This window comes from Bombyx mori, chromosome 27 (genome assembly GCF_030269925.1).
Source record: "Bombyx mori chromosome 27, ASM3026992v2".
Taxonomy (NCBI): domain Eukaryota; kingdom Metazoa; phylum Arthropoda; class Insecta; order Lepidoptera; family Bombycidae; genus Bombyx; species Bombyx mori.
In genome coordinates this window covers 3,966,695-3,992,513 of record NC_085133.1, presented here as the reverse complement: position 1 = coordinate 3,992,513, position 25,819 = coordinate 3,966,695, and the positions used below count along the sequence as shown (strand labels likewise).

The 25,819-nt window shown below is 37.0% G+C and overlaps 1 protein-coding gene across 6 annotated transcripts in view; it reads right to left on the bottom strand.

The window, feature by feature from the left end:
* The window catches only part of LOC101742450 (protein pangolin, isoforms A/H/I/S), a 229,780-nt gene that overhangs the window by 127,567 nt on the left and 76,394 nt on the right, over positions 1-25,819 (bottom strand). For all 6 annotated transcript variants that reach the window (XM_038020919.2, XM_038020920.2, XM_038020921.2 and 3 more), the window contains exon 3: positions 3,148-3,211. In XM_038020919.2, coding sequence (XP_037876847.1) covers positions 3,148-3,211 — 64 coding nt within the window. The remainder of the gene's footprint in view (positions 1-3,147; positions 3,212-25,819) is intronic.

The following is a 25,819-nucleotide window of genomic DNA, read 5'->3' as shown; positions in this document are numbered from 1 at the left end:
TTAGGGACCTCGTTAGAGTTAGGAACGCGGCAATCCGGGCCTACGATCGATATCCCACGAATTCAAACCGGACTCGGATGCGTCGCTTACAGCGGGAGGTCAAATCCCGCTTGAGCGACGCCCGAAACGAAAACTGGGATAGTTATTTAAAAGAACTCGCGCCCACTCACCAAGCATACTGGCAACTAGCTAGGACCCTCAAGTCCGAAACTATAGCCACTATGCCGCCTCTCGTACGCCCCTCAGGCCAACCACCGGCTTACGATGACGATGACAAGGCAGAGTTGCTGGCCGATGCACTGCAAGAGCAGTGCACCACCAGCACTCAACACGCGGACCCCGAACACACCGAGTTCGTCGACAGGGAGGTCGAGCGCAGAGCTTCCCTGCCGCCCTCGGACGCGTTACCCCCCATTACCACTTCCGAGGTCAAGGAGGCGATCGACAGCCTACAACCACGGAAAGCTCCCGGCTCCGACGGCATCCGCAACCGCGCGCTTAAATTGTTACCAGCCCAACTGATAACGATGTTGGCCACCATATTAAATGCTGCTATGACGAACTGCATCTTTCCCGCGGCGTGGAAAGAAGCGGACGTTATCGGCATACACAAGCCGGGCAAACCGAAGAACGAAACCGCGAGTTACCGCCCCATCAGTCTCCTCCCGGCGATAGGCAAACTTTACGAACGGCTCCTTCGTAAACGCCTCTGGGACTTCGTATCCGCGAATAAAATTCTTATAGACGAGCAGTTTGGGTTCCGCGCCAGACACTCGTGCGTCCATCAAGTGCACCGACTCACGGAGCACATCTTACTAGGGCTGAACAGGCGGAAACCCATTCCGACAGGAGCCCTCTTCTTCGATATAGCGAAGGCGTTCGACAAAGTCTGGCACAACGGTTTGATATACAAACTGTATAACATGGGAGTGCCAGACAGGCTCGTGCTCATCATACGAGACTACTTGTCGAACCGTTCGTTCCGATATCGAGTCGAGGGAACGCGTTCCCGGCCCCGTCACGTCACAGCCGGAGTCCCGCAAGGCTCCGCCCTCTCCCCGTTACTATTCAGTTTGTATATTAACGATATACCCCGGTCTCCGGAGACCCATCTGGCGCTCTTCGCCGATGACACCGCCATCTACTACTCGTGTAGGAAGAAGGCGTTGCTTCATCGACGACTTCAGACCGCAGCTACCACCATGGGACAGTGGTTCCGGAAGTGGCGCATCGACATTAACCCCACGAAAAGCACAGCGGTGCTCTTCAAAAGGGGTCGCCCTCCGAACACCACGCTGAGCATCCCTCTCCCGACTAGGCGCGTCAACACCCCCGCCCCCGCCGTTCGCCCAATCACGATGTACGACCAGCCCATACCGTGGGCCCCGAAGGTCAAATATTTAGGCGTCACCCTCGACAGTAGGATGACATTCCGCCCCCACATCAAGACGGTACGCGATCGTGCCGCCTTCATCCTAGGACGTCTCTACCCGATGATATGTAGGCGAAGTAAAATGTCCCTTAGAAATAAGGTGACACTCTACAAAACTTGCATACGCCCCGTCATGACCTATGCAAGTGTAGTGTTCGCTCACGCGGCCCGCATACACTTAAAATCCTTTCAAATTATTCAATCCCGTTTTTGCAGGATAGCCGTCGGAGCCCCGTGGTTCGTCAGGAACGTCGACCTCCATGACGACCTGGACTTAGAGTCCATCAGTAAGTATCTTCAGTCGGCGTCCATGCGCCACTTCGATAAAGCGGCACGACACGAGAACCCTCTCATCGTGGCCGCCGGTAACTACATTCCCGATCCTGCGGACAGAATGGAAAGCAGTCGACGTCGCCCTAAACACGTCATCTCGGATCCTCCTGATCCACTAACGGTGCTTTTAGGTACTTCAAGCACCGGTCACCGTTCTCGTCGAACCCGTCGCTTGCGACGAAGAGCTCGACGAGTAAATTAACTCTCAGACACAGCCCACTGAGTTTCTCGCCGGATCTTCTCAGTGGGTCGCGTTTCCGATCCGGTGGTAGATTCTGCGAAGCACGACTCTTGCTAGGGTTCGTGTTAGCAACATCGTCAGGTTTGAGCCCCGTGAGCTCACCTACTAAAGTTAAGGCTACGCTGAAATAGCCGCTAGGGCTATCAGCTTAGGTAGGAAAAAAAAAAAAAAAAAAAAAAAAAAATTGCCTACGTTTGCCGCTAAGGGCGCTGTTCCAAACTGCATACATGGAGTTAACTTTTACGCTATCGAGACCTTTTTTTAATTGCTTAGATTGGTGGACGAGCTCACAGCCCACCTAGTATTAAGTGGTTACTGAAGCCCATAGACAAATACGACGTAAATGCGCCACCCACCTTGAAATGTAAGTTCTAAGGTCTCAAGTATAGTTACAACGACTGCCCCACCCTTCAAACAGAAACGCATTACTGCTTCACGGCAGAAATAAGCGGGGTGGTAGTACCTACCCGCGCGGACTCACAAGAGGTAATACCACCAGAACGTTAAAAAACTCTCACTAAGTACACAGAATGCATGATTGGATCGCGGCTCAAATGTATTCGAGATATCTATCCAAACGAACTCATATTACGCCTAACTAGTGACTTCACGAAGTATATCAAGTTGCTAACACAGCAAGTTTCGATCATATATAAACATTGACGCAGGACGAGTAGGTACTTATTACGTTTTAAAAATTGAATGGCCGATGATACTTCAGTGATGTCTCGGCTCGGCATTAGGCAAGTTTAAAAAAATAATTAACAATTAGCCGAGACATGTCCACTCTTGACGTTGTATCCGAAATTCGATTCTATGGCACGTCCAACAACGCTGAAAATTACTTTTTAGATTCCGAAAAATTTATAACGTACTAGCTGACCCAGGCAGACTTCGTAGTGCCTCAATCGATAAATAAAAGACCTAAACTTTTGTATAAAATAAACTTAAAATAAACAAAAGGAATTTTCATATTTATCTAACTTTTAAACCTTCTCTGGATTTCTACAAATAATTCAAGACCAAAATTAACCAAATCGATCCAGCCGTTCTCGAGTTTTAGCGAGACTAACGAACAGCAATTCATTTTTATATATAGAGATAAACAATTTAATTAGATTAACGATTAATTCGTACTCACCAAAAACTGGACTAAGATCCGACTTCACAGATAGTTTGCCGGGGTATGGCTCTCCGGATTTCTCCTGTAACAAAGGAACATTGTTATTACACAATAAACACCAACACGCCGCGATCTCTCATCTAAACCGATAATAATATAATTGATTTATTACTGACTGAAAATTTTAAATTCTATATTTTTTCCGTTCTTTTCAGATAACAAATAAATAAATAACCCTCATTTTAATAAAGTATGTTTTAGATTATAACAATCTATAAAGATTTAATGTTGTACGAACGGAACGCCAACATTCAGTTAAATGAAATCATATCACAATGGCCAACCTAACAAAGTTAACTCACATCACTTTTCCCTGAGCCTCTTATTTGATATCTCTTACACGCTTCCGCTTAGATTAATCCGAATACAACAATATCCTCTATCTTAACTATTACCGAGGCAATGGATCGTGTCACAATTCGACACCTTAGCTGCAATTCTGGTCTAGTATCTTGGATGTAATCGACATTTTGTAATACTATCTTTTTATTTTTTTCAATTTATGCGATTTGTAATCGTCTTAACGAGTTCATTGCACTCGCGATTATTATTGCACTGTCCTTGGCCTTTCGATTGACCACTAGTAAATTATGTTCGCATTTAATTTTTCTAATGCCAATGGTAGAGTAAAACAGTCCTACCCTTCAAATCGAAACGCATAGCTGTTTCCCGGCAGAAATAAATAATATGGTGGTACATATGTATTTGTTTTTCACACAGAACGCCTTCCCAATAGCAAAATTATTGTACTAATTAATTCTTTTCATGGTAATTTCCGTAAATATTTAACGAGCAAGCAATCTAATTCAAAGTGACGTACTTACATCCATTTAAATCGCTAATAAGATGCTTGCTTCTACATCCTGATACCGCACTATAAATAACTGAAGAAAAGTTTTTTTTTAATTAAATTCTTTAAGCAATTTTTTAGACCTCAAAACCTTTTATTTAAATCCATCATGTTTTTGAGTGATTTGTAGCTTGAACCTATTAAAAAAAAACATTCGACATTCTCAAATTATTTGCGGCATTTATATCGAATGACACGACAATACCCCCCGAGTCGAGACTTCAATCAGCGGAAGGGCCATAATTGGATGAGTTCGAATCAGTTTACCCCACTCGGACGTGTTTACCCCAAATCAAGGGTACAACGCACTTAACAATATAGGGTAAAGCCGAGATAGATGCCCCACTTTTTGAAATAGTCATGTAATTTTGAAAATATTAATTTTATACGAATAATTTCTATTAATTTAGTTAGCTCAATCCTTTATGTTTAATTAGTATAATTTTTTTTTAACCTATCAAATACAGATTTTGTAGAAATTCGTTTTTCGTAGAACCTTTTTTTGGAGGATAGATGCCTACCTGTATGGATAGTTGCCCCACCAAGAAAATACTGAGTAGGATAGATGCCTGCAGTGCAGGATAGATGCCCTTTATATCGTGTAAACGAAAAAACCAAACCAAATATTAAGAAGTTCTATTCCTAACAGAGCAATAATTGTCTCCAAGAAACATAGGTCATAATAATAAAAAATATTTTGTATTTTTTAAGTCTTTGAATGTTTATAATTAAAAGATAATTGTCATATCACACAAATGATCATAATTAAATTTTTAAAGCGTTAAGTAAGCGTAAGCTAAATTACATTTTTTTTAGTTTCAACATGCATTATTTTTTTATTCATTTTATTCTTTTTTATTCATTCATTTCATTTTTTATTCATTTCATTTTTTTATTCATTCTATTTTTTTATTCAATTAAATTTTACAAATATTTATTCAACAAAAATATAAACTCTTAATTGTTTATAAAATATTCACATTAAGTGTCAATGTGTACATTGCAAAATCGTATTTTTTTTATATTAAATTAACACAATAAAGGTATCTTTATTATTTTGTCCAATTGAAGTTAACTGGATAGTGCTTTAAATTTTTCACATCTTCTACATCATTTCTGAAAAACACGTTTCATGTAGCTAGTTCTGAAACACTAAAGATTGAATCCAGTCGGATTGCGACTTCGTATTTTTATAGTTTTCAAAACATTCAATGCAGATATTATTACATGCGTTTTAGGTTTATCCCTTAGATTTCTTTAGGGGCAAATCTATTGTTTTATTTCCTTTCATTTTATAGTTAAGTGGATTGTCTTCATCTTCGCTTCTTGAACTGTAAATCAGTTGTTTGTGTTTTATGTTTTCGTGGCATATTTCAGCTATATTCTGAAATGGTAGAGTATGGAGGGATAGATGCCTCTAAAGGCACCTATACCCCAAAAAATCAGGGCAACTATCCTTTGTGATAAGGATAGATGCCCAAATTTTTTGTAAATAAATTATAAACTTAATAGCATTTATTTACACCTAGATGCAGACTCAATGAACCAATATATTCACGTAGTAAAAAATATAATGGAATTTTACACTAATTATAAAGTTATACCACGCTAAATACTAACCTTTCAATCTTTTACGTGTTCGTGAAATTCCGCGCGGAGAAAATTACATGCACGAGGAAAACACTTCGTCACCACGCGATTTTCAAATGGTAGATAAGGTATAGGGTGACTGTGGTTCCTACTTATTAAATTCATTTTTTGTCATGAGTGCGGGAAGTTAGGTTTTTAGAACATGAGGCATCTATCCCGCTGCGGCATCTATCCAGGTTTTACCCTAACTGTTTTTTTACTTGACGTATTTTATATTTAGGCCTTCTACTTCTTTTTCTCCACCTTATCCCACTAGGTGGGGTCGGTACAGCGATTTTTTCTATTCCATTCTCCTCTATCAGCCGTCGTTTCAACACTCACTCCTCTTTCTCCCATATCGTCATTCACACACTCCATCCATGTTTTCTTCGGTCAACCTCTTCCCCCTTTACATTGCACTACCATTTCCATACATCTCCTAGTCACGTGCATCTTCTCTCTACGCATCACATGACCATACCACGCTAGCCGTCCGCTCTTTAATTTATGATTCACTGGGGCTACTTTCACACTTCCTCAGATATACTCATTCCTTATCTTGTCCATTCTTATCACTCCACACATCCATCTCAACATTCGCATCTTTGCTTCATGCCTAATAATGTAATAATACATTAACTGGTAATTATTTATATAGTTTGTGTAATTACTAGGGCATTTTGTGAGACCGCACGGATAGATAGATAGATACCATCATCAAGCCGGTATGTGCGATGGAATAGTAACGCGTTTCGGTTTTAAGGGTCGGAACTGTACTATAAAATTGAGACTTAGAATTTATGTTTCAAATTAGATGTCAACATTTACGTTATTCATATCTACGGGCTTAAGTAACCACTTAATACCAGGTGTGCCGTGAGATCAACCATCTAAGTAAAAAAAAAATATTATATTTTTTTTTGTAAACAGACTATTACATTTTATTTTGTTGTATTCTATTATAGTAAGTTCAATTAGGTACGTGATTGTAAAATATTGTAGTAAGGTATAGTAGAGTTTACTTTCATCCATCCATCCAAGACAACCATCTAGAAATGAATTTAACCATTTATTTATATTATCATAAAGTCCAATTTGCCATGTGACTTTGGCTTTTAAAGACTTAACTATATAATTAATTGCATTGATAGGTCAAACTTGTGTGGCTAATTTAATTACAGGCACTTACCTGCAACCGCGAGTCAGCGATCTTAATTGTGACTAATAGTTTGTGCGGGTATTTATCAGAAGAAGCGGGTATGCGAATCCTAGCTAGTAAACTTTCTTACTGTCTCATTAAGACCTTTCCTACTATCTCATTCAGAACAGAACCGGATAGAACCAGTGCGGGGTCCGTAGCAAAAGCGAACATTGAGCCCTTAAGTTTAATTCAGGGCATTGGTTGACTAATGACTAAACTCCATTTGTGACTATGGCTATTTGTATTTGCTAAATCATTTTGTTTGGAACTAAGTTTATTCTAGTGATGTTCTTATGCAGCTAGTGTAGTCAGAGCTAGGTTTGAGAATAGCTGTTAGTAGTGGTTTTTTTTTATTGGTAGTTTTAGTAGTTAGTTTTGTTTTTTTTTCGGTCCAATAAATGGTTTTAGGTTTTGTTGTGATTTACATGGATACCGTACTGCGTATTTATGAAATAAAATATTAGTCATGAGTTTCATTTAATAGTTAGGGTAGCCGTTGTAACAATGCTTTTGAATCTTCAATCCTATGTCGTGGTGGGGTACGTCCCACATTGCGTTGTCTATTGGTTTCGGTAACCGCTTAGCGCCAAAAGGAGCGTAAGCCGGAAATGAAAAAAAAAAATTAGGTAATTATTATCAATATTATTCTTATTAGCAAAGGTAGTATTGCTCTGGAATAAAATGTAAAATAAGTATTTATTCTGAGATAAAATAATTTCATTCAGTTTGGATTATTTTTATCAATGACATGGTATTCCCCAAATTAGATTTTAATGCGATAATTAGGTATGAGTGTGATAGAATGTGTTCAACGGGGTGATTCTTACGTAATAGCGGTGTTCGACCAAGCGATGCACACAAAAGATAGGGCTACCACGTTCTTATATTGACAAAAAAAAATATAGTGCAATACGAGACAATATCGATTTCACCAAAATAAGTTCTATAGTACCATACAAAATAAGTAAGACCCTTGCAAAACGTCTAGTCAGCTTTTGTTTGATTTAAAAATTGAAATCAATGTTCGGAAGAACGCGACAGACCCCTACAGAGCGCGATCGACCCGACACCAAATAATGACATTTATTCCAAGCTGATACGTTTTATTTTTGAATGATAATCGTAATAGGGCAAATAAACAATAAAAAAACATTTTCATCGCAAGCCCTACGCCAACTTCTACATCGACCGTACGAGCACTGACCGGCAGGAACATATTCCTTCAGTGGCCGGACAATAATTATTGTTTAATTGAATTCAAGCCAATCCTATGATAATAAAATGTCCAGTATATTTAATTCACAAAATGGTCGTCTCTAACTTATTTGTTAATTCTATACAGCATCGTGATCATAATACTTGGATTCAGACTTACACCAGTGTCTATAATCGCCAATTTTTTTAATAGCCTTTGTAGGCAGCTTGTATACGGCCCACCTGATGGTAAGTGGTTACTGTCGCTCATGGACGTTAGCAATGCTAGAGGGCAGAACCAAGCCGCTACCTACCGCTTAATACTCTCTGCAAGCCTCGTTTGAAGAAGGATATGTCAGCGCTCGGGAAATACCGTGGTGGGGAGTTCATTCCAAAGCCAGATGGTTATGTGGCAGAAAAGATCTTAGGAAACGCACTGCCGATGCGCCAAATCACCATTTTAGTTTATTATGGTTAAGTGTTCAAAAAATAGCTATCTATTTTATTATACTATATTGGTGTATTTTGCGATATGGCTTAATGCCAAAAAGACGGAATCCTTATTACATCGCTACTGTGACCCTAAGTTTTTCTGTTACCCACTCGAGGCGGTCAACAGGGCGGCGGTACTTGCTTGAGGCTACCAATTACCGGGCACGGCTGACCCTTCGACAAGGGCTTGATATCAATTACCTCACCTTGTTTAGGTTTGAAGCCTCGATAGCTTAGTTAATCGAGCGTAAGTTCGGGGAATAGGGGGTTGTAAGTTTGGTTTTTTATTTAATAGATAATATACATTCAAGTTTATTTTAATATTAATCGACTCACCCCGGGTTCGACTCTGATGACGTGGGATTACTCTTTAGCGATATCGAATTAACTTGAAACAAAGATTACATGACAAGTGACAACCCTATTTTTTACCGAGTGTTTTTTTGTCAGCACCATGTGTTGATTAAATTCCTATATCGAACCTGTTTTTGACTGTGACATGTCAGCGATTTAATATAACGTCAAAACATGTAAGCGTTTTATCGTAACGGCATGTTTTTGATACATATTACATGCGTGGATCGTTTTATGAAAAATAAACGTGTATATAAATATGTATTTAGTTTGTTGTTAATATTTTGTAATTGAATTTGAAATGTATCAGCTGTTCTCATGTCGAAGAAAACCATAGTAAATTTAGATTTACATATATACAATATTTGTCATTTTTCTTGCATTACGAACGGAATGAACAAGAATACGGCCGCGCACTCTGAGATTATAAAAATTGTTCGGCATGTATCAATAGCATTGTTAAAAAAACGTCCTACCCTTCAAAACGGAGGAAATAGAAAAATTGGAAGACCTAGAAGTCATTCGACAACTTGGCGCTTATATCGCTAAAAAAACCTACATGCGGGATTTGAATCCCGGATTTCTTATCTATAAGGCCACGACGACTTGTTAATGATAATGATATACCTTTTCTTTTATTTAGTGGTTACAAACTTCACGAGGTCACAATTTAGCGAAGACAGGCGACATTGGCATCTCAATTATTGTCGCAGCCAACCATAACTTCAGTTAAAGAAATAACCAAGAATGAACGCGACCTTTCCTACAAACAAGAACAGTACTAGAATTAAACAAAGAAAAGTAATCGAACTAGTAAAAAAATATATAACAAAAAAAAACAGGCCGCGCCAATTCAGGTTCTTTGTCATTCGTCTCGGAGATGCCAAGATAAAAGCAATTAAAGTCCTTTAAGTCCAAGTAATTGATCGCCATCGTGTAATAGCCGATGACTGGTTGACTTATGAACAAAACGTATGACAGCTTTCGGAGGCAAAGGGAATAATTAAAAAAATATATATATAATATGACAGTTATCAAATTGTCAAAATTGGTTTACCTATACGGGTATGTTCTAGAATTTTGATGGTTTTTGTTTTTAGCGTATTGTAACTAACTTTGTATACTACTAAGTGATTTTCGTATTAACGTTAGGAAATCACTGAAATCGATTATTTTACATCAATATGAGATCTATACTCAGTAGTATAATCAAATAAACTAAATCAATAATAAAATAAAAGATAAGCGTAAACCTAAAAATGGAAAAATATTGTCTTTAGACAAACATTTTTCAATTATCCTACGGAACTCAAATATAGGTAAATACGCCATGCACAATTACGTTGGCTATGTATGACACACAGCCGATAACTTGGCTCAAAATAGAAAACACTTGATTAATTAAAAGATAGTTGTCTGTATCAATTTTTTTTTTTTTATTCACGCATACTTTTCCTCACTATTAAAATAACATTGTTCGTTGAAAATTATCCGCTGCTATTTATAGACAACGTTTAAAATAAGCTTGTTATACATACTGTTGTCGTTTTAAGTGTTAAGTTAACCACGATTTTCTTTTTCTGTTATTTGATTACTAGTGGTAGGACCTCTTGTGAGTCCGCGCGGGTGGGTGCCACCACCCTGCCTATTTCTGCCGTGAAGCAGTAATGCGTTTCGGTTTGAAGGGTGGGGCAGCCGTTATAACTATACTGAGACCTTAGAACTTATATCTCAAGGTGGGTGGCGCATTTACATTGCAGATGTCTATGGGCTCCAGTAACCACTTAGCACCAGGTGGGCTGTGAGCTCGGTTACCCTTCTAAGCAATAAAAAAAAACCTATAGCAAGATTAAACAAGTATACATATACCACAATCACAGTGTGACGGCGCAGTTATAAATTATTAAATCATGAATATCTGACCTTATGCTTTTAGTGTCCGTATTAAACACTTCTCAAACTACCGCGCAAACTATAAATCCACTGGCTAATGTAATCAAAGCACTTCAACAATTTTTAACTTTAAACTTGAGACTTGTTAATTGGTCGCTAAATAACTAACTTGACCACTCCAAGTTGAGTGCTAAGTTATAAACAACTTACAAGTTGAAGCGACTTGCTAGAGGCATTTTAACAAAGTTTAAAACAAGATGCTTTAATTGAACCTTTAATTTTTTTACACGTATCCTGTTGTTGATTGAGATTAGTATTCAACGACTCTTCTCATTTGTGTGAGCTCGGTTCCAATACTGCATCGGTTTTTTTGTTTCATACGAAGGCCTACGAGAAAATGCTCCACTTAATGGTGAAGGTCACCGTCGTTCATAGACATTAAATATGCTAGGCGCTAACAAATTTATTGTAATAACGTTTGATGAGGAACATATCAGAGCGCTGATGAAATACCGAAAATGTATGTTCATTCCAGTGCCGAATGCTACTTGAAAAAAGAAACTTAATTTTGAAAACCAATTATAGATGAGCTTCCAAAGCTTCCAGGTAATAAGGATGAACTCTACTCCGGTTACGTTAAGTAAATTGGTATTACGTAGGGATAATTACAAACAAGTCATTACTGTGTGCCCTAAGCCCTCGTGTGGAAGGTCTTTAGTATGTAGTTACGAACTTCCATGCCACTAACCTAACCAGGTTTAATTTTATGCCAGTACTGGTTGTTATAGCTCCAATAGCCGCTCAAAGTCGTCGACGGTCATAAATAACATTATACGAAGATGGTAATTATGGACTTATCAAAGGACACAAATACAAGTCGATATTAAACAAATATCATTTTACCCAATATAGATTTACGGCATTAATCTACAAAAATCTTGATATCTAAATCCAGGTAAGGCAGTGATCGATGTCCCGAAATTATCTATTTATGTACCTAAATATAAATCCGTTTGACGATGATAACGGAACGAAAAACGTTATCAGAACGCTGGCGTCACATGCGCTTTTCATGGCTACACGCGATCATTACGTAAGCAATGCCTAATCGATATATTAAGAAGTGGATTTATTTGTTATTTAAATCAGAGGTATCCTTCGCTACGTGTTATATTGTATTACTTGTACTTCATCGAACAAAAATGTGTAAAAGGGCCGATTAGAAACATCTAAATCAGTGTTTCTCCCAAACTATCCCAAACTATTTTGAGCAAGAGACCCCTTTTCCAAAATGAACTGGCAATCTTATGTATAGATTTTCTGTTAAAACCAATTACTTACCAATTCAAATAACTTTGCGGTTGGTTAAGTTATTGTATGTGTACTTGGTCGACATCGAACCCTTTGGGTATCTAAATGGTGTGAAGAGTGAAAGGTTGCGATAATAACAAAAGTGTGTGTACACCCCAGAAAAATGCTCAGCCAACTTAAGAGGATATAAGAGAATATGATGACGTGAAAGCTTCTGATCAAACATGAGTCAGAAGTCTTGTACATTGGAATCTGGTCGAAAACCTCCTTTCACTTTGACCTTTGAATTTTCTGGAAGCTGCAATAATTTGTTATATTAGTTGTGGTATGTTCGCAGATTGTTTTGGAACATGTTTGAATTATTGAAATACCGTTTAGTCCAATCAATAGAAATACCAATATTTTCATTGTGAGAGTTTCAAAGAAGTTAATATTTAAACGCACCAAAATAAGAGAAAATAAATATCCGATTGGAATCCAATAAGGACTCGTAATTGCTCGTATCCAGTGTTGCGTGATACTTGCCACCTTGGCAAAATAAAGAAAACAAGTCAAAAGCAGCTGATACGACTGGACCACAAAGAAATATTTTTGATTATTATTTAATAGACAGTTGCTTCAACGGTAAATGTGTGGTTACATCGTCCTTGATAGACACTACAACGCCAGGACTACAGCATACATCATGCATACATCTGAGGACTCCTTGCAAACCTTGTTTGAAGAAGGACATATCAGAAGAACTTATTACAAATATTTGATTTAATCTTCATAGATTCTTTCGACTTCAATTAACTTAAAAAGCTTCATAATTGTTATGCTCTACGGGGAAGATCTCGCGTTAAGCACTTGAGACAGATGGGGAACAAATAATTTCAGCAAATAGGTGTTTCTCATTTTATATTGAAGATAGTCGAACCGTATTACAAACCGGGATTGACAGATTTTTAATTAAATATATTTGTTATATTCATTCTTGGGGTTTCGACTTCTAGGCTATATTTTTTATTAGATTATATCGTAATAATAATTGCATATAATTATAAAAAAGCAAGTGATCTGGAATGTTCATTTAAAAAAGTTTAAATCATGACGTAATTCATACCGAGGTCTATCGACTCCTTTTTTACCATATTTTTTTTTCTATTAGTAATCAAATTTATTTATTAGAAAACATTTTTGCCTTTACATAATAAAATTTCACCTTTAATAATCTGTAGGTTGTCAAACTACAAGACACCTTTCAATTTTGACAGCTGTCTCGTACAGACTCGGGCTACAAGGTGTAATTTTTAAAATCGTATCAGAGCTTGGGCTGTGCGGTTTAATTTTGACAAATGACATGAATAATTGAGGCAATGGCAACTTTGGAACTAATTCACAACGAGGTTAAAGTATAGAGTGTTTTTTTTTTAATTCCTTGAACTCGAAACATCTTTAGAGCGAATTGGTACTTTTTTTCTTACATTTAATTGCAATCTTTGGTTCGACCTTTATTACTAAATTTGGCAAGCATTGTTTGAAGAGAAAATTCAGTTTGATTTATTTTGTTTATTTGTTTCCTTCTTTAGCAATTTTATAACTTAGCCATTGGTGGATTAATAGGTGTATTCACATTGTAAAAGCCACATGTTTTGTAGGTGATCTCATCCAGAAATAATGAAGCGATTTCCTACTTCAATTACTAATGTAAAGATGAGAGCACATTGTGGACACTTCCGCCTATCTTAAGACACGATCAGATCCATTTTTGTTATTTGCGTGCATGAATTGTTGACTTATAGCCCAGAAAATAGCCAGAGCGGTGCCACCATCCTGTCACATCAGGCTTTACCATGACAATTCAAGATGACTATTAGGAGATGTAGGGTTTAATGACGGAGGGAGGATCTCCCAATAAGCGGATATTGCTCGGTAGACCGACGGTCCGAATGTTGTTGTTCGGAACTTCTATTTAAGCAAGCTTCTCTTGAAAATGTCGTAAGCTTGATCCAGACATCTGTCAAATCTATCTTGCGTTTGTATGATAGCTACAGGTGACGTTAGCTAGGAAGTTAAATTATTGTCACAATTAACAACGACAGTAAAAACGTGCATACGTAATACACACAAACACACACGCATTAATAAGTTTAATTACGCACACAGATAGCGGTTCGTATTTTAATATATTGTGTAGCTCATTTCCAATTTGGCTCTCCGTACCCGTGGTGTTATAAATGGTGATACTAACAAGTTCGGTTCTCGGAACGGACGAATCCGTTGCCTTTTTTTTTTCTCGATCCTCGCCTTTCGGTCACGAATATCTGTCCGCAAGATAAATAGTATACGATGACGTCATCCGGCAGACGTTAATTTATTTAGGTTGCGAATTCGACTCTGCATCTCTATTCTGACATTTATGGCTATTCGAATATTACAGCTTTGAAAAATTAAGCTAGTAATTTCACTCGAAAATTTTAATAAAAAACCTTGAATGCGTAATTCTAAACAAATTTAGAATAAATATTTTTATTATAATAATATAATGTTTTATCCTTAAGTTTTTTTTTTTCGCTTACATGGGTGCTCACGGCCCACCTGGTGTTAAGTAGTTACCGGAGCCCATAGACATCTACATTTAAATGCCGCCACCTACCTCGAGACACGAGCTGTGAGGTCTCAGTTTGAACAGTACAAGTATGTATATAATAATATATTAAATAATAGCTGACCCGGCAGACTTCGTAGTACCTCAATCGATGAATAAAAGATCTAAACTTTTGTATAAAATCAAAATTGCTATTTTTATATAATTCCGAGCATTTTCATATTTATCTACCTTTTAAGCCTTCTCTGGACTTCTAGAAATAATTCAAGACCAAAATTAGCCAAATCGGTCCAGCAGTTCTCGAGTTTTAGCGAGACTAACGAACAACAATTCAATAAAACAAACATATTTAGTCTAGTGCACTCGGCAGGACCTAAGAAATCCGCAAACCAACAGTAGCTAAGCCCAATAGGTATTATCATGTTGTTTGTTCGGACGCAATTAGGACCCTCCTGTTTCATTAGCGCATCAAATAAAGACGTTCTCAACAATAATAGGTCTGTCCTTTTCACTCTTTTCCGTTTTAGCGATGCCAGATCGAGACATTCGCTGCGTTTAATCGATACGTTTACTAGGTTCGTATCGGTTTTAATTTTCGTTTCACTGAGCGTTGCGAAGTTGTATTTGAGGTTTTCCTAATGAATCTGGTCGTGCGATAGGTACAGTTTATGTTTGTGTCCGTACATTGAGAGTACTTTGTTCGTAAGCTTCAATGGTAAAAATGTAAACAGACATTTTACAATTGTGGCTAAGTAATTTTGAGACGTTTTGTGATACTAATATTTAAATGGTGGATACCTTACACGCTTTCTTCTTCGTTATCGAGGAAATAAAATATTAAAATCCAGATGATGTAGATGAAACGAGATACTACCCACGTATTTAATAAATTTTGGGATTCGTCGTGTCTTGCCATTACGTATATAAGCCCAACCCATTAGAACAAGTCCGAACGGATTTCAATAAACCGAAAAGACGATAATTTACAGTTATTATCGTCAGTGACCCCGCGAAACACCCACTGTATATCGCTTCTACCCCGAGAGCCTGTCACAAAAAAGGACCAAAACGACTACCAAAATCTGGTCTGGTGAGAAAAAAACTTCACACCAAAATACAAGCCGAAAACAACCCAAACAAATCCGTGGATAAGGTCATCATTCCAATAACAGAACGATCAAGTAGTCAGTACTTATTACTCCGAAAAAGGAGCTTTATTGCTAAACAGAGAAAGCTCAAAGTGAATTATGAATATTGATCGAAAAATATGACATACGAATTGCCACTCTGATGCTTGAATTTTAAGGTTGATAATGTTTGGAAGATGGTGCCTTTTAAAAGGTACGATCTCGTTTGGCGGGCGTACCTGCGCCCGCGCAGACGGGGCCTGTATTTATGGCGCCTGGCTTAAAACACCGTAGAGGAATCGAAACCACGTGGAACAAAGATTTTAAAAACCTCGTTAGACTGATAGTTTCCTCGCGGTTTTAATTCGAACTGTTGAACACCAAATTGGTTGTAACAAATTTTAACCGACCAATTTCATTTATTAGATATGATTAAGTCCACTATGAAACATATGGTTTAGTCAATACCTATATATATGAAAAATTTATTATTATGCGAAATTGTTGTAGGGCATTTTGTAATATGCATTAGTTACCACAATTCAATAATTGAAGTGAAACTTCCTTATCGGCGTTGGAAAAAAATTTACCGTCACATTTTTCGGTTACGCGTCACTTTTTTCCGTTACGCGCCATCTGTTTTGTATTCATGTCTATGATAATAAAATCCTTTTGTTTAAACTTTATCTAATTTAACTTTTTTGTATTCATGTCTATGATAATAAAATCCTTTTGTTTAAACTTTATCTAATTTAACTTTATTTAACCAATTTCTAGAAAGTTGCATGTAGATCATTTTTCGAAAAATAAGGCCATAAACAAGTTTCACTTCTTACGTGTGTACACTAGTACACGCACACATTTTTTTTTACCTAGTAATTAAGCGCTTGAAGGAAATAAAAGGACAATCTTTGTTATAATATTTAGCATGCAATAGATACTTCGGCCTTATATCTAAAGGTGTGTGTGGCGGTGGGAAGTCTTTGTGTTTCAGTAGCCACTCAACAACTGGGACATGATCTCTTCTATAGTAATAAAAGATCCACAAATGTTACCTATAGTTCTAGAGATATTTTTAGAACAAACATTTTATGGGTCTTCAACCAGTATTGTTACATGAAGATATTACAAGTTGCTGCTTAAGTGACTTGTTTAGACAAACTAGTTTCCGCGTTAGCGTTCATTCACAAAGAGAAATATGAGGTTACCGTGGATACGTTATGTTCGGTAGTTAAAAACACACACGCAGAAAACTTGTTACAAGCAAAATGACTAATAAAAACAACACTATAATAAAAACTGGACATGTTTTTTTTTTATGATCTGGCAAAAAATACACGAAGACTCAGGAAACTTGGACAATTTATAAAATGATTTATTGTCAAACGCCCCGGGTCTCGAAGGCTATGCTTTTCTAACTAAATTACGTTCTTAATTGGCTATTAAAGCCTATAATGATATATGGGGTTCCGATGAACGCATGACCAATAACCACGGTGGGCGAAAGTACCTGCTATGAATAAGAAAATCACCTATAACTAGCGACGTGTACACAGTGTTTATGAAGTGTACAATAACAGATATCGCAGCATAAATAATTATTGTTGTTGTGTGAGGATAGTCAGTACTATAATTACAATTGAGTTAGCACTTTTGTTATATCAACATTTTTAGTCCAAGTCGAGATTTGAGTCGTCTATTATCAAAGGTGGCAATCTGTGTATTTGGATAAAAAAATGTTATTGATATGTCAATACAGATTGATTTGAATATAATCGTCTCCTTCAAAGAATACGGTTCAAAACCTGCATTAAATAAAGGTTAATACTTAACCTGTTATTTATCTAAGATGTCGTTCAGAAGAGTTTTGTGACTGCCAATGGAATACAAAGTCAATAATTCGTTTTTTCTGATTTACCAATAATTGTCCAAAAGTCACATTGCCGGCTTTGATAATAGTCGACTCATTTATATTACAGTACAGTTCTATGTCTATATTTATCTACATTTTCAGTCATCAGTATCTATATTTTACTTTTACTCTGCGAAACGTCCGGTAAAATACAATAGCCCTCCCGAATCTAATTCCTTTGGGATGATAATTGTCACTAACAAAACAAGCTATTGATAATAAGAAAAAAAATCCTAAATGCTCACTCAGTTTGCTTCTTAGCAACGCCAAAAAACTGGAAAACAGACAATAGTCAATAGCATTCTGAATTTGAACGATCCCAAAGATTGTGATCGGACAATTGTGAAATCTCACCACAAGGACACCGGATGAGCACACTTTGTTTTGTTTACTTCTATTTGCTCAATAATAACACACAAAAAAAGCAGGGACGATTTAAAGATAAAGATTATGAAATATAAGGGACGTTTCGAAGGACTACAGAATGTGGGCGATAGGGCGTGTTATTTTCCAAAGGGTGATTCGTTCTTCTACTTTTATTTCATTATTGGATAAAGATCTTCTCTCATATACCATTACAAAATAATAATTTAAGAATAGTTAAAGAATAAAAAATATTCGACATGTCTAAAGTTTCTTAAGCCCACAAAATCCGATGTAACCAAATATTGTGTTAACGAAAGATATTTTAATGCACGCGAAGGCATCTGCGAGATATGATTTGTACACAAACACCGTTTAAAAAAACTTTGGACTTGTCTATCTTAATCCTCGACTCGAGCTTAGGATTTTATCAGATCGAGATAAAAATATAAGCTCTGTGGGTTGTGAAATATATGAGAGCACACATTTTGATTTCGAGAATTGTTTTTAAGGTTCATGAGGTTCATAAAAGTATCGCATTCCTTCGAAAGATTTTAAACATATCTTTCGAAGGAACATCATTATTCTTTAGTTATATGTAGCCGACATTATGATTTAAGCTTACATTAGCGAAGTACATATAAACAAGCGTACATATATGTAATTAATTCCTACACTTTTTTTTCTTCAGAAACGTTGTATATATATAGAATTTTCGACAACCAAAACCGTACTTAACCGCAAATTGTTCACAAGTGGTCGTTTCAGTAATTTCAATAACAACGCGCTCCGCAATCGAGTCACTTGAAAAAAGGTCTTTCCAACAATCTCGAGATGTGTCATTAAAGATTTTGAGAGTAAAGCTTTCGGTTTGTTTTTTATATAAGAGTCTAAGCAAATTGAGAATGTACCCCAGACATAAAATTCACTCTTCTTATTTTGGATAAAAACATTCTATTTGAACTTATTTCTTTTAAATGATATGGCAAACCCGAAGTAAAGGTCAATTAAAATGAATAAACGCTATTTTTTCTTAATCACTCCACTACTAATTTTGTAGCAGCAATCACAAATACATTCAAATTAAAACCAATTTCGCTCTGCCGAAACAGGTAATAGGAATCGACGCCCGATACAGAAAACTTGTAAGTTAAAAGGAAACCAATAAAGTATTACCAAAATACAACGGGGCCGGATCAAAACAAACAAGTGGAATTTATGTAGCTGTAGTGCGTCGAACAAAAAATCCTGGTTCGCCTTCGTTAGGGTGCATGACTGGCAAACGGATAACATCACGATCTGGGAATGAGACTGGAATAAAACGTGCCTCGTGGATGTGGCATACGTGATGAACTAACCAAATTTGTACAATGAATTATTGGATATACCCTTTCTCTCTAATTAGTATTCTGTTCATTAAAGTAGCTTTTCATGCTTTATCCTTTCATTGTTGAATTTCGATGACCTCAAAACACTTTTATCATTATTAAAAATTAGTCATAAGAATATAACCATCGATTCGACTATCAAGGTTGTAATTAATCTAATCTTCTGATAATTTAAAAATACCGCGTTGTACATCCAAAGTTTTCGTTAGTCCTCGTCAAATCCCGTCTAATAACATCTACGACGCAAGTAAATACATTGTGACTTGTGCTAAGTCATAGTCTTATCCTGAATGCATTACGAGTCTCGTTTTATTGTACCACTTTTCTCTATCCGGTGTCAAAGAACTTTTGACATTCCCAATTTTGTGGGCATACCATGTGTGTATTGTCAAAAGTTGTCTGTCAATTACATATAGGTAGGTTAATTTGAAATACATTTGAACCTTTGACCTTTGAATTAAATTAATTTGTGGGATTAACGAACTTTATAGGATTTGCTGTCGATGTGTATACTACATTAAAGCATTTAACAAGGGCAGTAAAAAAAAAAAAAAAAAAAATTTGAATCCAAAATACGTAATTATGACGAGTTTAGTAAGAGCTAACTAAAACTCATCGTTACACAGACGTACAAGCTAACAACATGTAAAATGAAAGTTATGCATGGTGCACACAACGGGCGCGGGATTGCGCAGTCGCAGGTACCGTTTGCAGACGAAACGATATCACACTGATCTATCTGGTATTATCTTAGGCGAGTTTTTTTGTTGGTTATTCAAGTACCGTGGCCAAAAAAAATCTTTTAATCGTGTTTCACAGATCAATTAATTAATTTACTGTACCACGAGTTATAGAAGGTACACTAATTAATCAAATTATTTGATAAATATTGGCATTTTAATTTAGCTTACTTACTCAATATTTTACCGCGTAAAACAAGCAAAAATTTGATACTTAATATATACCTGATGTAATCGTATTGTTTAATTCATAGTATCGTTATATATTCAAAACAATAAGTAAGTTGTTTTGGTACCATTACCAAAATATCCATAGAAATGAATATTTGCTTGGGCGTCGGTGGGTTGCGCGCGTGTGGCCAACACTGGTAGCGTGAGCAAACAGCCTTGTTGACTGTACATTGTCCAGGAATTTCTAGTGTTTGGCGATCGGGACCAAGTCTCTCGACTACCTGTTCTGTTGGATTACACTAACGTGCTTTGGTGATTTGTTGTGGGCCAATGGGGCGTGGGTGCGAGTTATGAATTTCCTTCTTAAGGGTAAATTTGAATATTCATTTTTGGTACGAATGTGAATGTTGTATATCAGAGGATGTTCACGATTGACTTTCACGGTGAAGGAATAACATCGTGTAATAAAAATCAAACCCGCAAAATTATAATCTGCGTAATTATTGGTGGTAGGACCTCTTGTGAGTCTGCGCGGGTAGGTACTACCACGCTGCTTATTTCTGCCGTGAAGCAGTAATGGGTTTCGCTTTGAAGAGTGAGGTAGCCGTTGTAACTACCTATACTGAGACGTTATAACTTATATCTCAAGGTGGGTAGGTGGCGCACTTACGTTGTAGATGTCTATGGGCTCCAGTAACCACTTAACACCAGGTGGGCTGTGAGCTCGTCCACCTATATAAGCAATAAAAAAAAGGAAGCGTGAAAGTAGCCCCGGTAATCAACAAATTAAAGAGCGGACGGTTAGCGTGGTATGGACATGTGATGCGTAGAGAGAAGATGCATGTGACTAGGAGATGTATGGAAATGGTAGTGCAAGGTAGAGGGGAAAGAGGTCAACGGAAGAAGACATGGATGGAGTGTGTGAATGACGATATGAGAGAGCGATGATTGAGTGTTTAGATGACGGCTGATAGAAGAGAATGGAATAGAAAAATTCGCTATGCCGACCCCACCTAGTGGGATAAGATGGAGAAAAAGAAAAGAAGGTACGAATGTTTTGTCGTTTTATTACAAAGGTGTATATAATGTAAGTGTAAGTGCGCACATACATCGTATCCTTTAAGAAGTTCATGTCCAGAAGGTAGTATTTTTAACCGACTGCAATAAAGGCGGAGGTTTTAAATTCTTCGTGTTTGTTAGTTAACTCAGAACTTTTTTCTAAGTGAACCGATTTTGCTGATTATTTTTGTTTAAAAGCTGGTGTTTCTTATATGGCCCCACTTAAGTTCTATCAAGATCAGATCAGTAGTTTTTTTTAGGTAATCCTTAACGATGCGTATTTATATAACTGAAGACTACATTCGTGACATTCTCATTATATTCTATTGAAGCCCATTTTTCTTTTTGTTAAAATTTTGTATTATCACTAAAACAGTTATATTCAAAATTGGGTCGAATAATATGTTCATTAATTGATGAAATAGGGAACAGATGGAACTTTGTTCTGCATTGCGACACGACAATATACTAAGAATACCAAGTCTATAAGTAGTATATAACATTTATAATAGAACTAGTGGCCCCGCTGTAGTCGAGCTTCGACTATAGTTAATTGAAATTATAAGTTTAAACATTATTATGGTTCTATTGTAAATGTCATTATATTTCGATAATATAATCACAGTATTTGCCAAAACTGCAGTATAGATCAATAATATTAAAGACAAACAATATTAATCTATTTTTAATTCGACCACAGATTTTAAACAATAACAAAAGTTTCCCAATTGACAATAAACAAAGAGTATATTTTTATGTATGTGATGTGTTAAATATATGGTAGTGTGTGCAATGTTTTCTTTATTGATTTAAAGTAACTTTTATGCATTATTTAAAAAAAAATATTAGCATTGTGCACTCTTTCTCTATATTCTCTTTAAGTGTGAGAAATTTCATACTCTGTCCGCGCAATTTTCGTAAAAAGGGGTACAAATTTTTTGTTTCACGTATTAATATATAGTTTGTTTACTTATATTCTACGCCACGATGGACCATGAAAGATATACACGATTTTTATTTAACATACACGTTGATTGGGCTTGTCAGCCGGACCGGGAAGTGGCGTAACAAAATAGTATTTTACAATAGATAATCACTGAAAACCAAAATACGATATGTCGCATAAAAAAAAAAACTCCACAATCACCGTTTAAATCCAAGTCGAGCTTGAGTGACAAGCACATTTTTAATCGATACAAACGACAAACGAAATCGATTATAACTCCGATATTCATTTAAGATTGAAACGAGTTTAAGCAGTGATAGATTCGTGGGTGGTCCCTAGCGAATATGTACGGGTGATAACTGACCGTAAACTGCCGTATGTACATTGTATGAGGACGCATTTAGAAATGTTTGTGGGGACTGTTTTTTATTGGCCTTAGGTAATAAATAATAATAAATATTTACTAACAGTTAACGTTAACTGGTCCCGTGATAAGTTCGTGTTGTATTACAGGTACCAGATAACGGAAATAAATGTAAGATTTTTATTATACACATACATATATATACATATTTAATATACATCCATATTTCAGTAGGCAGCGGCTTGGCTCTGCCCCTGGCATTGCTGTAGTCTATGGGCGACGAAAACCACTCACCATCAGGTGGGCCGTATGCTCGTATGCCTACGAGGGCAATAAAATAAAAAAAAAACATAACACTGGAAAAGACATTTTATATTTATCATTCAAATATCTTTCCTTGGCGAGATTCGAAGCCGCGACCCCCTTGTGTAGTGACCATGCCACTTACCACTACACCAGACGGCCTTTAGGCAGATGGAATTGCCCTTGTACGCGGACCAGCATACGTTCCATCTGATGGTAAGTTGATACTCGTGAACATCAGAAATGCCAGAGGCACAGCCAAGCCAGGCTTGGGATTGTAGCTTTTTCTAAATTTACCAGGATTTGTGGTCGAGAATGCGATCAGCTCGGGGTCGGAGTTTGCGAACAAGTCCCCGAGCGCCTTCAAAGCCTAAAATTCTTTTTTAGTGTATTTACAACCGGTAGGCACAAGGCGTTGTGAGGTTCTGACGTAAAAATAGACTGATCCGAACTCTTTGACGTAATGGACGAGTCCGATGACTTGTGGCTGCCCTTTGCGTTAACTAAGAGCGTCTAATATCCCTGAGATTGATCGGGTGGACCCATCAATACGTGTTTAGGTCTAGTTACTGCCTGAGCCGGATCAAGGGTGTAGTTAATGGCCGGCCGTATGAGAGGGTTAACGTGTCACGAAGTAGCGTTTCCAATTTATGTGTCTCGGAATGAGTTCGGGACCACGATCATAGGAACATCTACATACTTTCCTCACGGATCACGGCGCACCGTCGGTTATACTAGAAAAACAGTATTGCAACATTTTCAAGCCCAATGTTGTGTTACTAAACATTTACTCACTCATACGAGTACAAAACGATATTCTTAATCTTATTTGGGTTGCCCTAGAGACATGATTTCCTTTAGCTATTTAAACTGTAGGATTTTTTCATATTCCATTTCATCCTACTGTTCTTATTACGTCATTGTTCGTCATTAGCCACAATATTATATTCAAGTTACAAATGCAAGTAAAATTTTAATGCATTTTTTTTTTCCAAGCTTGGCAAATCTACTTACAGGCTACATGATGTTGAAGTGATGGCCCAACCCCATAGAGAGCGCATCTAAATTTATGTTCCGGACCAATTTCAGTTGAAGTTTAGACAAATAAGTGATTTTATGTTATTAAATAGTTAAATTAAGACTTTACCATAATGACCTAATAATCTTACGTAAAATCTATGTGCCTTTCGACGTATCAAAAACGCATTCAAACCAATATCAAGTTTACGAGTTAATTTATCTAAATGGAAATTAAATAGGGGAAAAGACGAACATTTTATTAACACCTTATCGTTACACATAAAAAGTGTCGTATCAAATACATTCATTTGCCTTCAAAGGAGAAATTTATTCATTAAAAAACAAAAAAACACCACGGAGCAAAATTAAGATACATATATTAAATCATAAGATACATAATCTAAAATGAATTGTTCTAATTAACAGTTTTTATGTGCATGACATGGCAAAGGGATTTTTTTTTATGGACGACCCCAAACGGAGCGTGTCCGGAACTCACTAATGAGCGATTAGTGTTGCCACTCGCGGATTACGCATCGGCCGTGGGGTGTGCGTGCGTTTGGACTCGATGGCCCACAATTATGGCAATTTTTTTTTTACCACATTCTAAACGTCCCTCATTTCTTAATTGACGAGAAAATTGTTCCCCATTTTTTATTAGTACAACTTTAAAAGTTGTATTTTTATTCGATTTGTAAAAAAAAAAACAATTGGCCGTGATGGCGTAACGTTCATTCGAAACAATTAAAATATCGAACTCCGAGTTCCATTTTCGAATACGTCGTTTCGATTGGACGAACAGTGATTCTCGGGGTTGTAATGGGTAATATTATATGGAACGAGCTTTTTACAACTAAACCGAAGTCGAGAACAGGTTTCGAATCCTTTAACGTCCGTTTCATTTTTATTGTGCTTAGTCCGGATTTTATTTCATATTACTTATTATATTACGACACGTTTTTCGACATTTTTGCTGTCGTTTTTTTTGTAGCCGACCTTTTTTCAGAACGTGACCACAAAAATCGTACGGATTTCGGAGGTGTACCACCTCGTTCCGTAGTCAGCCGCGAACAATACGCCTTAAAGGAATTTTCACGACGACCAAGTGTCCGTAATGAGTCCTCAATACCTCTCGACCTAATGGATGGCCGGGGTCAAGTGGAAAGAAAGAAAAAAAAAACCTATATTTAAAAGCTATGGCAGTCCGCCGTAAAATTAAAAAGACAAATTATTGAACGTATTCGTGGAAGCCAGCCTTTGTTATCTCACAAGTGTTTTTCAAGAGTTCTGTTTATCTTCCACTCCCGTCCGTCTCGTTGAAGCTGTATAGCGGCGTCCCTGTCTGTCTTGTTAGCGAGCCGGGCGTTCGGACAGGGCGTAACAGACGCTTCTTACATTACGTAATTCTGACACTTTCAGCTTTCATAACAAGATCCCTTATTGTGTAAACAAGTTTCAGTGTAAGTAAAGACGCGACGAATCCTTTAAGGGCGTAACAGTAACTCACGGTGTAGTGTGATATCGATTTATGGTGCACGGAATAAGATCTCGTTTGCTTTAATTGGCGCCAAGTTCGATACCTCGTACGTTTCGACACGCTTCAGCTTTTTTGTGTTCCCTTAAATGTACGTGCATCCGAATGTGGTTCTTATTGGGAATGAGAATAGGGGTTTAAACGGCATACGGAATCGAATTCAAATTTTAGGTGCATTAACATAATGAT